The sequence below is a fragment of the Paroedura picta genome, chromosome 8, assembly GCF_049243985.1.
Source record: "Paroedura picta isolate Pp20150507F chromosome 8, Ppicta_v3.0, whole genome shotgun sequence".
In the NCBI taxonomy this organism is placed as follows: Eukaryota; Metazoa; Chordata; class Lepidosauria; order Squamata; family Gekkonidae; genus Paroedura; species Paroedura picta.
This window is the reverse complement of record NC_135376.1, coordinates 27,383,641-27,397,500: the sequence shown is the minus strand read 5'-3', so window position 1 is coordinate 27,397,500 and position 13,860 is coordinate 27,383,641. Positions and strand designations below refer to the sequence as shown.

Sequence of the window (13,860 nt, the reverse complement as noted above, 5' to 3'; positions counted from 1 at the left end):
TTACAAACTCAGCAATAAATGTACAACTTCACATAATACATACCGAATGTACGTAGTTGGAACATCCACCTCTCTTGTGATGGTTTCATATAACTGCTTATTTCTTGCAGAAAATTTAAAAAAAAGAAAATATTTACATACATGCGATATTCACTACAGAAGCACAGTGTGCAATTTTTATGATCAAGACACCACAGTTTGATTAAAATTAGCTAGATAATTAAGATTTCACAAAAGGCTTAAGAGAGCTATTACAAAACAAATTGAGTGTGCAAATCTTTACAGTACCTATATTTCCTGTCTGTAATAGAAAGGGGCACAAGTAATAATATTTACTAAGTATGGGGAAATAGGAAATAGTATCTCAACAGTACAGGATCCATTGGGTATTCTCATCAACCTAAATTCACAGTACTTAGGGTTAACATAGCCATGGTTATTATGAAGAGTTTTATTATTCACCAGCCTCTGCATACTGTCTGTGGTGATGCCACAGTTGAATTGAAATTCTGGTTGCTCAGCTTTAAAACCAGGCAGTAAGGAGAAAGGCAACTCATTTTCAGAGATGCTCTAGCACAGCAGTTCTTAACCTTTTCTTTGCCGTGACCCCAACTTCAGCAGTGGCTGGTGCAGTAGCAGCGTGCGCATGTGCACAACAATTGAGGCTGGCACTGCCGCCTCTGCCGCCCGCCCACTGCCACCACCTGCCTCCAGTTGCCACCGCCTGCCTCCACTCACTGCCACTGCGGCGGACAACCTGGCAACCACAGGGAAGGGGCCAGGCAACCCCAAATGGGGTCCCGACCCCAAGGTTGAGAACCACTGCTCTAGCAGCTGTTTTCAATACAGAAGTATGGTACAATGAGCAGCAAGGTTCTAAGTACATATAGAGATTCTAGATGAGTTGCATGCAGAACACTGAAAGATGCAAAGAAAAATGTCTTTTTGGGCATGAAAAAAGTAACTGAGATTAGGAAGGACATCACATCAAAGCCAGGCACAGTGAAGATAAGTATGGGGATGAGGGATTACAACAAGAATCCCTCTAGTTTCTGACATTCTGGTCTTCTATGAAGCAGACACTCTATGTATGTGTGTGTGCGTGCGCGTGCATGCCTGTCTGCCTGCCATGACCTCTATATGCATTTCAACTGCATGCTTTACTAATAACTGGACTTTTGTGTACAGGTGTTCAAGTACATACAACCGTACAGAAGCCCAGACAAGGCACTTTAGCATCTGGTATAATTTTCCTGCAACTCACAACTCCATAGGAACCAGAGATACTGGTGCTTAGTAAATAGCTTAACATGATGACAACATGGTTTCCTGGATTTCTGATACTAAAGTGTATGAGTAATAATGTGGGGGAAAGGAAAATCAGAGTTCAGCTACAATATGCATTTGTTTAGGAAGGCTAGTTCTATGCCATCTCTTCACCATTCTGCTTGAGGCAGTTTACAATTAAAATCACAATACTAAAACCAAGTCCTCAGACAGTAACAGCACTCGCAGGTAACCTAGAATCATAGAATCAAAGAATAATAGAGTTGGAAGGGACTTCCTGGGACACTCACAACCCTGTCGCTCATCCACTGTAACCTGCCACCTCCTTGAACCTTCACAGAATCAGCCTCTACATCTGATGGCTATTCAGCCTCTGTTTAAAAATTTCCAAAGATTTATTTATTTATTTAGATTTATATACCGCCCTCCCCGAAGGCTCAGATGTAGATGTAGAACCCGCCACCTCCCAAGGAAGCATGATACAATGGTAGCTGATACCACATCACATTATTGCTGGGCACAGTTAGCTCAGTACCTGAAAGCAATCGATTCCAACATAGCTCGAACAAGATGGCTTTTGGTGGTGGAGGATGTGATCCCCATAAAAGAACTACAAGCACAAGGATCGTTCACTGGGATCTAAAATAAAGGTATGAAGATATTCATAATGAAGGCATAAAGATATGCATGAAAATGGTATCTTAGAAAAGTATTTTGCCAGCCTCCAGGTGGGACCTGGGGATCATCTGGAATTACAGCTCATCTCCAGACTACAGAGAACCGTTCCCCTGGAGAAAATGGATGCCTTGGAGGGTGGACTCTATGGCATTTTACCCCTGTCCCTGTCCTTGCAGGCTCCATCCCCAAACCTCCAGGAGCTTCCTTACCTGGATCTGGCAACTCAATCTCTCATCTCCCACCAGTGATCAGAGAGGACCTGGCAACGCTATTGAACAGGTACTTTTGAAGAAGAAGAGCTGGGTCTTATATGCCGCTTTTCTCTACCAGAAGGAGTCTCAACACAGCTTATAACTGTGTTTCCTTTCCTCTCCCCACAACAGATATCCTGTGAGGTGGGTGAGGCTGAGAGAGCCCTGATATTACTGCTTGGTCAGAACAGCTTTATCAGTGCTGTGGTGAGCCCAAGGTCACCCAGCTGGCTGCATGATGGGGAGGAGCGGGGAATCAAACCCAGCTTGCCAGATTAGAAGTCTGCATTCCTAACCACTACACCAAGCTGGCTCTTTGAGAGTCTGACAAGAAGTGGCTCAAGCGTCAGCAGTTCTGAAAGCAAATTCCGTATTTGCCACAAGTCTCTAAAGTAACTGAGGACTTCAGTAAAACAATAACATAAAATCCCCCCCCAGTAAAACACTCCCCAAGAAAACATCCCAATTTGAATGGAAGTGTGCTAGAAATAATAATTTATTGATGCTAGTTACAGGTATGGTTTTAAATGGTTTTAAAATATTATTTATTTTAACCTATATCATTGTTACTGTTTAGTGTTGTTCATCATGAGGGTGATATATAAATCTAATAAATAAATATCTATCCCCATAAATGGTTGGGGGGCTTTTAGGATATACCATCTGACAATCCAAAACTATGCTTGTGTGAATTATACAAACACACACATTAGAATAAGGTCTAATCACTATGAAAAGAGTCAGAGATAACAAATCTGATTTCCAACAGACCAATGTACATTTTGCAAAGTTTAATAATAAAGGACATCAATTTTACCTGCAGTCCACTGAAAGATGGAACAAAGCAAACTCCTCCTGAATTGACCAGGCTATATGCCATACTGGATGTCTCTTCAGCATTGGTAAAAAGATCTGTTGGAAGCATACAAGAGACAGAGATTGATTTCTGCATCCTTATCCTTCCGTCAGCATTGCATCACTGGGATGGGAAAGAAGCTTCAAGGGGAAATACCAACGTGAGATTGCTGGACTTGAGTTAATTCACGAGGTCTGAACAATGGATCCCCAAGGTTGAATACGCACATAGGATTCTTATCTCGCTACAAATGCTACCCTTCTGGCCCCAAACATTTATCCTTTGCTCTAATCAAGCTGATTACAATATACATTGTACCTTTGCATCATTGCAAGCATTCTTTACCACACCCCTCCCACCTTCTGAATGTGATAAAAGTGTCAGTCAATGAAACCTAAAAAGATTTCTTTTCATCCACCAAAAATTAATTAATATTAAGACCATTTCCGCACGGAGGGACAGAATGCGAGTGGTTTCCTGCTTGCAAATGCAGGGTGATAAATCTCATATTTCCAGCCCTTCTCACAGGGAGCAGTTATCTCGTGGACTGAAACTTCCCCCCCTCCCGCCTCATTATTTTTTTTTTTGTTTAAAGGCTACATTGCTGTGCGGTAATGCCACAACACAGATGCATTTTTAAAAATAAAAATCTACACTGCCGCATTGCTATGGAGAAACACCAGAACAATACAGCATTCCCACCCCCTTTTTTGGGATTTGTATATATATTTTTTTACTTTATTTCAGTCTGGGTGGATTTTCTGAGACACTAAACATGGAGCCCAAAAAGACATTTTGTGTTAATGGTTGGCTTAAAAACAAGGTGTTTAGACCCTGTATGATCTGGAGAAGGCTGCCTGATCACCCTTCCCCTCCCTGTGTTTAAGGGCTGTGTTTTGTCTACCTGATCCCAAAAAGACCATGGACACTTTAAAGAAGATTTTATTTTATCTTTGACAATGTAGCTTCGCACACAGCACCATTAAAAAAAATACTCAGATTAGGAAATGGAGAGGGGAGGGCGGGTGCAAGCACAGGACAAAGCTGCCAAGACTATCACACATTTCTCCCTCCATACAGGCTTATCCCTCGTTGCTCACTGGTTGCTCATGATTGAGACGCACAATTTAGGAATGCATGTGATGTCAGGAGACAGGTCCCCTTCAGCCATTTCAAAGCCCTCTTCTAAGTCACAAAGACAGATGCAGGGTTGGCTTGTAGCTAGCAAGTCTTTTTATTCTGACAAAAGATGCACTCTCACAGCTTCCAGCTTTTCCCTTCTTCCCTAAACTACCACACCCGCCTGTGCACTTCTACCCTTTTATTTTCCCCCTTGCTCTTATACTGCTGTGCCCACTTCCCCTTCCTGTGTCCCCTCCCTTTGGGCATCACCCATTTCCACCCATTTCAGCCCAAGTGAGTATGCTGCTTTCTTCAGCAGGTCTCTGGCATTTTCTACTCTCTCATTAGCCCCTGGCTGTGGGATGTCAATTAGGGAGCTGTGTTCCTGTGTCTTCCCACCACCTCAACCTTCCCCTCCCCTGGGCTGGCTAAGGCTTCCCACTTCCCATGACCCAGTCGCTTCCTGATAAGTGCCCCTGCAGGTAAGTCAGGCTCCCCCCCCCCGCGCGTCTCCGTCTTTCGTTCCCTCCGCAGCTGCTACCTCACTGTGACTTCTCCTGGCTCCTCCATTGTCCCTCCCTTGGCATCCCCCTGCTTTGTCCTGTTCCTCGCCCCTCGGGTCCAACTGTGGGTCCGAGTGAGGTGGCTTGTCCCTGGTGTTCTCCACCGGCCTTGTGGGTGCCCCACCCATCTCTCCGAGGCCCCCGCACAGTGGTCTGCACATTGATTTCAGTGCCTTTAATCTGGGCGGGGCAGGGGCTCCTGCAGCATTTTGGGCTGCTGCTCCGTCCAAGCCTGTCCAATGTGCAATTTAGGGATGTGTGATTTTGGCGATTCCCGAAATTGCAAGTTAAAAATGGCCAAAACTCGACCCAGCTACTGGACAGCCTCAGGATGCAGCCAATATTTGAAGGCTGCCCAGGAACAGATTTCTTGCGCGAAAATAGTCTAAGTTCACGCTACACACTATTTTGTTCAGTTTATGTTTTGTAATAAAGAACACTCTTAATTAATATTTGTCTTAAGCTTTTAACACAACGTGATGTTTTAAGTGGCTTCAGCATCAAAACATAAAAAAACGTTGAAATTGAATTAATAAAGCAAAACTTGCATATCCTGTTATCTGGAAGCTTATGATGCAATTATAGATGGCATTTTACATCCAACATTATTGATAGCCTCATGAAGCTACTCACCTAAGTCCTGAGCCCATTTTATAGTATTCCCAGTATCCGAAGCATTGCCTTCTGCTAAGTAGGTCAGCTCTTTCCCAATCTTCCATCCAACCAATGGATATAAGCCTAAAAGTACAAACCTCAGTTGATAAATGACCTGAAGAAATGTTCTTCAGTGAAATGAAAATGTTATTTAATAAATTGTTTATCCGTTTGCAGAAAAAATCCCAGAACTAAAATGTTGGAATAGACAATGTCTGGTGTACAAAGAAGAAGAGAAGAAAACCCTGCAGGGGGCAACAAGAAGACTGTTAGTTAGGATGGTGAGGTCAGGCATGTAGTCAGCTCCCGTCTCTGTCTCAAGTATAGTAATTCCTTAATAAACCCTGCTAACTGTGGGAACTTAAACAACACCAAGATCTTGCAACACGTTACATGATTGCATTTGGCAATATGGATTGCTTAGCAAACAAGGCATTGTGACCTGGGGCTTGGAACTCTCTGCATCACTGAAGGTTTTGGGAAAGCAGCATTTTGAGGAAGGAGAAAGAGAGAAAGGGCTAGGGAGAGAGTGGAAAATAGGGGAGAGAAAATACAGAAATTATAGGAAGGGTATGTTGAAACAGGTGGATATGAGGAAAAAGTGGGAAGAGATGGGAGAGAGTGCAGCAGGAGTACAGAAGAAAAAGAGCTTAAGAGAGAGTGGGGTCTAGAGATAGGCAAAAACCTTTCCATTGCTTTGACAATCAACTGATAATGTAATGAGTTGCAGATGTACCCAATTAACTTGTTTTGGGAAATGGGTTTATGTCTGGATGAAGTCAGCATTCCATCTCCTGGTCTAGGACTTGGCCTTTCTTGTGTCTCCTGCCCTGGCATCAGTAATTCTACTGGCTTATTAATAAATTGGCAGATACTTCTGATTGGTTTATGTGTTTAGAGCCCCACATGGGGAAAAGCCATAAGAATCTTAATTTGTAACACCATTTTGTCAAACCTGTGTCAGACCCTCATCAAACCTTTGTGCAACTTTGTTGTACCTGCAACCTGGATGTGGTTTGACTCTGGACTTTTGAAACGCTGCTTCAGAACCTTACCATTCTTTGTGCTTCAGTAAGTATATTGTGTTAGCAAGAGAAATTTCACAATGTTATTTTTCGCTGCTTAGAATAATAATTTATCTATGTGCACCTTAAAGGTAAAGGTTTCCCCTGTGCAAGCACCGAGTCATGTCTGACCCTTGGGGTGACGCCCTCTAGCGTTTTCATGGCAGACTCAATACGGGGTGGTTTGCCAGTGCCTTCCCCAGTCATTACCGTTTACCCCCCAGCAAGCTGGGTACTCATTTTACCGACCTCGGAAGGATGGAAGGCTGAGCCAACCTTGAGCCGGCTGCTGGGATTGAACTCCCAGCCTCATGGGCAAAGCTTTCAGACGGCTGCCTTACCACTCTGCGCCACAAGAGGCTCTTGTGCACCTTAATAAATACAATATAATTTTAAAAACTTTTTGTCTAGTTCTTGAACAAGCCAAATCATAACACATGTCTTGCCTTGTTTTACTCTACAAAAATTCTGTATTGTAGTTTCTTGGCTCTGGGCTGAGTCAAGTCTCCTGTTAATTCCCTGACAGGCCTCAAGACTGCCTCTGGATCTTGAAAGCCTTGGGAACCATTCAGAGGTGGTGGGAGTCCTACCTAGCAGGGAGGCTGGACTATCTAAGTATCCAGTTGCAAAAGCATGTTGAAAGTCTATTATCCAATGTGTACAGAATGAGCCTTTAGGTAGTCTCCACCCAGGAAGCTTAACTCCCAACCCAATTGTAACAGGCTTATTTTTAGTTCCCAGACTAATTGGTAAATGTTTTCATACATTCTGATGTTTATCATTTGACCTTTATTACATAACAAGGGCAATATTTTAGAAATGAAAATGAGAAAAATCATTTCAATCCACCACTAACTCTGTATGTAAATATACAAGCTTACCTGTCCTAGATACATGAACTCTACTTCCAGTATTGATATCCCAGAATGAGCCAGTCCCCATGGTGACCTTAACATCACCTGGATTAAAACAGCACTCGCCAAACATGGCTGCCTGCTGGTCTGCCACCTATGATGTAAAAGGAGAATGGAAAACTCTCTGGTAAAGATCAGTGGTCTGGATGACATTAGAATATAAACTATGGACTATTTTCTTAGTTAACTTAGAATATCCACACAAAACCCTTCTTTCAGAAGAAATAGCACCAAGCTGCAAATAGTAAGGAATACTCCTGGAAGCAACATCGAGTGAGGTGTCTACAGTCAAGAGAATTTACAGGAACTGTACTGAAGGTCAGTTCCAGTTTTAGGGTGCCCCTAAGAGGACAGGAAGGCCTGGAGGATCATTGTCCATGGGGTCGCGATGGGTCGGACACGACTTCGCACATAACAATAACAACAAAGCAGAGTCTGCCTAGGGACCTCTTTCCTCACTCATGCCATTCACAGACCTATACCTCCTTCCCCTACCCCTTCATGTGCCCTTTCACTGCCAAGGTTCACAGATGGCTACAAACACAGATGTATGTAGCAATACACATGCTAGGTATATATGGCTAGAAACATGCATGATGGAGTACCTGCAAGCAGGCAGGTGGGGGAGGACATGCAAGGGAACAGCAGTGGGCCCTGAAACTGCAACACTGTTCCTGACAGAGCGTGACAACACCGACCCCTTGCATGAGTCAGAGTACAGCCTAGTAATGTGCCCTCTTCTGGCTCCAGCCTCCCATGTTGCATATCACACTGTTCTCAAAGGAACCCTCCACCTACAGTTTTAGGCAGCAGAGGAGCCTTCAGTGGTGAAGACTCATGCCAGTTGAAGCATTGTGGTATCCACTGCTATATCTGGGACTAAATTTGTAAGACTTTTCAGTGTCACTAGTTGATTAAATTTAATTGTGGAGGAAGCAGCTTTAATGATTTCTGTGAACAAAGTGCAGATTTCAAAACTGGACTTTGGCACTCTTGCCATATTTGTTGAGAAAATAGAACTGGTGGGCAAAGTTCCTGCTTAGGGTTGCCAGATCTTCCCTGACAACCGGTGGGGTTGGGGAGTAATGGCTGCCAACTCCAGGTTGGGAAACTCCTGACAAGAGCCTGAAGAGCACATGGACGTCTGTGGAGAGCAATGCTAAAGGCTGCACCTTCCTAAGCCTCCATTTTCTCGTGGGGAGCTGATCTCTGTAGTCCTGAAATGAGCTGTAATTCTAGGGAATCCTCAGCCCCCCCCCCCCCTGTAGTCTGGCATCCTTACTCCTGTCTATGTTGTTTGTTTCTGCAAAGTCAAACTACTTGGCCATTGGAATGGATCACTGTACTCTTCCCACTGTACTCTTCCCACTATGCATTTTTACCTACAATTGATCCCATATCTAAACAACTGAGTTGATTTTAATGTAACATTTTAACTATTACCTTAAACGACCTTGAAACAAAAATAAATGTGAGGTAGAACTATTTTAGATGCCTTTTAATGCTTACTGTTTCCCTCTTCTAATTTACAATTAAACTGATACATATCACTAAGGGAAAAATGCAATTTTTTCAAACTGTAGACAAACTGCAGTCTGCATTTCAACCTGTAGACAAAAAAGGAGCAACAACCTTGCTACAATTAATAGTTTAGAAGGTATACATTTTACATGATAGTAGGATACAGAGATTTCCTTTTGATTTAGGGGGGAAATGCTTATATATTAAGACATAAATCCAGAAAACATGAAAAGGCAAGTTTGAAATTGGTGGGAAAAACATATCAAACTGGGTTAAAAAAAAACACTTTTATACAAGGTCCAGAGCAGTAATGCAGGAATTAGTATTTGAATAAAAATCCAGCAACTAGGGCAGTACAAGGACTCAAGAAAAATGTACAGAATAAGCATGACACATTCCAGGGGACCAATGATCCTGAATAAAAATAGTTGTTATTCCGCCCTGGAATCAGAAGACCTCCAGGTTATTTTAGTCTGCCAGGATAGAACAAAAGTGAATTTACCTGCAGCTTGAAATTCCACTGTAACACGTGGACTAACACATTTCACTCTGTAGGGAATCTGATCGAAATATTTTTCTAAAAAGATGTGAGAAGAGAAAAAGTGTTCACTCACCAAAGCTGTTACTGTAATGGGCTCTCCAAATATTTCAGCATCAACCAATCCAAACACGTGGCTTTAAATAAAAGTTTAATGGTTATTTTTCTCAAGACAATAAACAAAGCTGCAGAAACTCAGTTTTAACCATGAACCTAAAAGTAAAGACTGCTGACAAAGCCACAACCAGTTCATTGCTGCTCCGTGAAGTTCCACTTTAGTCCATTCCGCACTGCGGGGGCTGCTCCTGGTTGCCGCTGGCAGACCTGGTCCACTATGTTGTGTCTTTGTGCAAGGACCCGGAGAGGCCTCCCCCAGCAGCAACGTCATATGGAAGCAGGGATTAGCCCCGGTGCCATATGATTGTGCTCCTGGCCTTTTCTACCTACGCGAAATCAGCCTCCGTGAGGTTTTCAAGGCAAGAAATTAGCAGAGATGGTTTGTAAGCACAGACTATGGGCAACCCAGATTAGCTCTGAAGTTCTGATAAGATTAAGGGCAGCTTCTACTTCTGAGAATATTAGTGATATTTTCCTACCCTCCTCCATTTTCAAATACTTGCCCCAATAAATACACAGATGTGAAAAATAGGCATATATATTTTGAATCAGACTTGAATCAGACTCTTACTATGTTGGTTTTTATAGAAATGTCAATGTTTGTGGGGTTTGTCAAAGAAAATTACACACATATTCACTAGACATCGGTCCTAGTCTTACCTTGTATCCATTACTGGAGGAAAAATTGATATTGGTATGGAAAATAACTTGCCAAGAACCACACTCCACTGCAGCTGAAATCACATGCATAAAAAGGAGTAAAAAGCAATACATAGTGATCCCCAGAACAGCTTTGTATAGTTAACTACTCATACCTTAAATGGGTCAAAAAATGCTGTGGAACTTGCATTTGAATAATCTGTAGCATACACTGCACCTGAATATTGAAAGGAACAAATAAGACCAGATACCCCAAAACACAAAAGAAAATTGCATTGATAATCCATAAACTCAACTTTGGAGAGCTATATATTACTTAGTATTTCTGTTCAAGAAACAATTCCCACTCCCCTCCCCACTAATATTCAGGCTATTTATTTACAGTAATCTCCTTAGAAGACAATTCTTAAACTTTGAGTAGAAAGATACTCATCAGATTAACATTCTGCTACAAGAGTGAATACCTTGATCCATCAACCATTTGCTTACTGTGTTGGATTCTTGAGATGACTGCCTCTTTGCCCATAGGGCTATGGTCTAAGGGCCAAACTAGACATGACAGTGTATTGCTTTAATCACACATCCTCCAATTATGAATGAAGTCATTGTGAAGAGCTGATTTTAAATCAGAAGTGGCCTCTGAACTCCTCCCTCCCTCAGTCTAGCTACAGCATTGATAGTGAGCCATGCTGGGGAAAAGCTGCCTTGCAGGGTGGACCGCAGGGAGGAAGGCTAAGAAAACAGGCTAGTTCAGCTTCCCTGCCCCACATACTCCTTTTGTTTTAGGCTCCACTTTGCATGCCAACAGGACAGATATGAATAAACCAACATAACTATGACCATAACATCTAGTTTGGCTCCAAGTCAGACTGACAGGACAGTAATATAAGAAGGCAGAAGTAGTTAGAAACTAAGAATGAATCTGTGAAGGAAATACAAGTAAGTGAGGCAAGCTTATAGTATTTTAAGAAAAATTCAGGAAGAATGGGCAGAGGCATAACATTGCAGCTTTCAGCTTTTTGAACTAAGATTTAAGCAAATTCGGTATGCAGTTTTTCTCTCTACTCTCTCTGTTTGTAACCATTCTCACCTTTAGTGAGTTTATACAATAGCCACGTGTCCACTGTCCCAAAACAGCAATTATCATCTTTTATAGCTTGTTCCACCTGAAAATAAACAGACCACATTTTATTGTGAGATGGTTAAGTATGTAACCGCATTAAAAAAAAAAAAAGCTGCCATTTCTATTTCAAACATCAAACTGATTCTTTACTTTAGCTAAAAGTTCTTCTGCAGGAGCTCACGGTCGGTTTACTGACCCATCATAATGGGGAGGGGGTAATGATGTTGTCAATTTCTGGATTCACAACCACAGGGAGGGGTGCAAAAGTAGTCAAGGCTTCTATTTCAACCACAAGGCTACCCTGAGTTTATCCAGCTAAAAATCACAACTACTACTTCTCAGACTATTTTAATTGCTCATACCTATAAACTTTTCTTGGCTCGGAGAAAGAATTCAGCAAGCTGCATGCTTAAATATACAACATAATTATTTCAGTAAGCTAAATAGGACAAAATGTAATATTTCAGTGCCAATTGCATGACCCATTTGACACATTTTAAAATTTATATTGGAGTAATAAACACTGAACCTTTTACACCTCTCAAGAAAGATTGTTAGTTTTAATTGCTGTCATACCACCTTTCTACAAACTGGGACCCAATGCAGCTTACAGTAAAAGTTACTCTACACTAATGTAATAATATAACAGCCCATACTAACAATCTTAATGATATGGTTCAGGTCAATCAAAGTCCTTGGAGGAAGGACTTTGATTGACTTGAACCATGTCATTAAGACTGTGAATGTGGGCTGTTGTACAAGCTCTTTCAGTGCCTCACACACAAAGAAGGGCAGGGCTAAGTAGCTGGTCTCTCTTAGCCTCCTCCAGCAGCAAAGGAACGCCAACCCAGCACCTAGCATAAAGAACGGCTGGACAACAGGCATGCTTACCTCAGGTATATGCTGTAAAACCCAAGCCAGCCTTAAAGAGATGTGCTGAGTTGTGAAAGTAAGTGTACTTGCCACCGAAAATAATTCAATCCGAGTGAAAAAGTGTAGCAGTGAAGAGAAGCCATGGACTGCCTGTTCCAAACAAAGATTATTTGTATAAATATCTGGCAATCTTCTGCAGTGCTTTGGTCAAAAAGATTGCTTAAATATTACCCGAATACATAATGTATGTGGTGAGAACAGTAGCACTTAAGGAAAATGTACAAGACACAGCATTCAAGACAGCCCTTGTTTTAACAAAAAATGTACACACAGCACACTACCTGGAATAGCAGAAACATGTAGAACATTCTTGGCACTAATTCCCTAAGAAAGCCAGTAACTGCCTGATTCTATGCATAATTACTTAGAAGTGAGTCTCACTGATTCACTGCAGATCCTGTTGATGTAAGCAAGCTTCCAAATAATTGTTACATGCAATGGCAATTTTCAGTTAAAACAAAAACGAGCCAAGTTTTCCATCAAAGACTAAATAAACAACACAAATATTTTATTGACAATTTCTGGGATTTGTTAAGCTTTACTTCTAGCTCGGTCTCAAGGAGGAACGGCCTAGAAGTTGAAATATAAATAAATAAACACAGAAGATCTGAGAGAATTGGAAGGCAAACTTTTCTTCCTCTGCCTTTGGCCAGCAATCATGATTGGTGAAGTTGATAAAATGAAAGGGAATGAAAAGAGATAAACAAAATATACCCCCCAAACACACAAACACAAAGAGAACTGACTAAACTCTGGCTCTAATTTCACTACTGAGTTTAACTGTTAATGGTCAACAGTAGCCTGTTCTCTTCCTCACACACCCCTTAAAGTAGTGTCTCTGTGAGTAGATAGAGTGCCTTTCTTCCCGAATATTATAGCTATGGCTTGTCATTTTATTATATACCTGAAATTAAGGACCAAAGCTTAGAAGGTAATTACATCAAAATTAACTCACTGATTTTCCAGAAAATGCTATCCAAAGTATCTTTCTTTTCACAGTTCCCTCCTAACCCATCCACACTTAGAATTAAAGAACAAAGTCCTTTCAACATATGATCACCCCAGGAATTTATCTGCAGTAATAGTACACAGCTGCAGATCTTCCATTCCAAGGGAGAAAAAAAAATCCACTCCTGATTCTTCACGAGTTGTTCAGCCTGGCTGTTAATTAACAAGCATCAGGAAGAGGAGAGCTGTTGGAAGTATATAGTTTTCTCCTGGTGTGGGAATTGCAACTAGAGTCCCAGGGAAGCATGTCATAGAGCAGGGGTAGTCAACCTGTGGTCCTCCAGATGTTCATGGACTACAATTCCCATAAGCCCCTGCCAGCAAACGCTGGCAGGGGCTCATGGGAATTGTAGTCCATGAACATCTGAAGGACCACAGGTTGACTACCTCTGCCGTAGAGAATGCTGAGGAAACAGCCTTCAATATGAACAAGACCCAAAAAAGGGGGAGGGGGAGAATATGGAGCACTGGAAGACAGACTGGAAATGCAATAGCCCCGTTTAATTAATCATACATTTGTATGTACAGAGTGCTGATTGCTGGCTACTTTGCAAAACATCCCAATTTTCCT

The 13,860-nt window shown here is 41.9% G+C and overlaps 1 protein-coding gene across 1 annotated transcript in view; it reads right to left on the bottom strand.

Annotated features, from left to right (window-relative positions):
• Positions 1–13,860, bottom strand: part of GK5 (glycerol kinase 5) — a 29,835-nt gene that overhangs the window by 6,206 nt on the left and 9,769 nt on the right. The window contains exons 5-14 of the mRNA XM_077348775.1: positions 12,240–12,371; positions 11,316–11,391; positions 10,381–10,442; positions 10,226–10,299; positions 9,525–9,585; positions 7,357–7,483; positions 5,391–5,495; positions 3,034–3,128; positions 1,823–1,926; positions 44–103 (exon numbers count right to left, since the gene is read on the bottom strand). Coding sequence (XP_077204890.1) covers positions 44–103; positions 1,823–1,926; positions 3,034–3,128; positions 5,391–5,495; positions 7,357–7,483; positions 9,525–9,585; positions 10,226–10,299; positions 10,381–10,442; positions 11,316–11,391; positions 12,240–12,371 — 896 coding nt within the window. The remainder of the gene's footprint in view (positions 1–43; positions 104–1,822; positions 1,927–3,033; positions 3,129–5,390; positions 5,496–7,356; positions 7,484–9,524; positions 9,586–10,225; positions 10,300–10,380; positions 10,443–11,315; positions 11,392–12,239; positions 12,372–13,860) is intronic.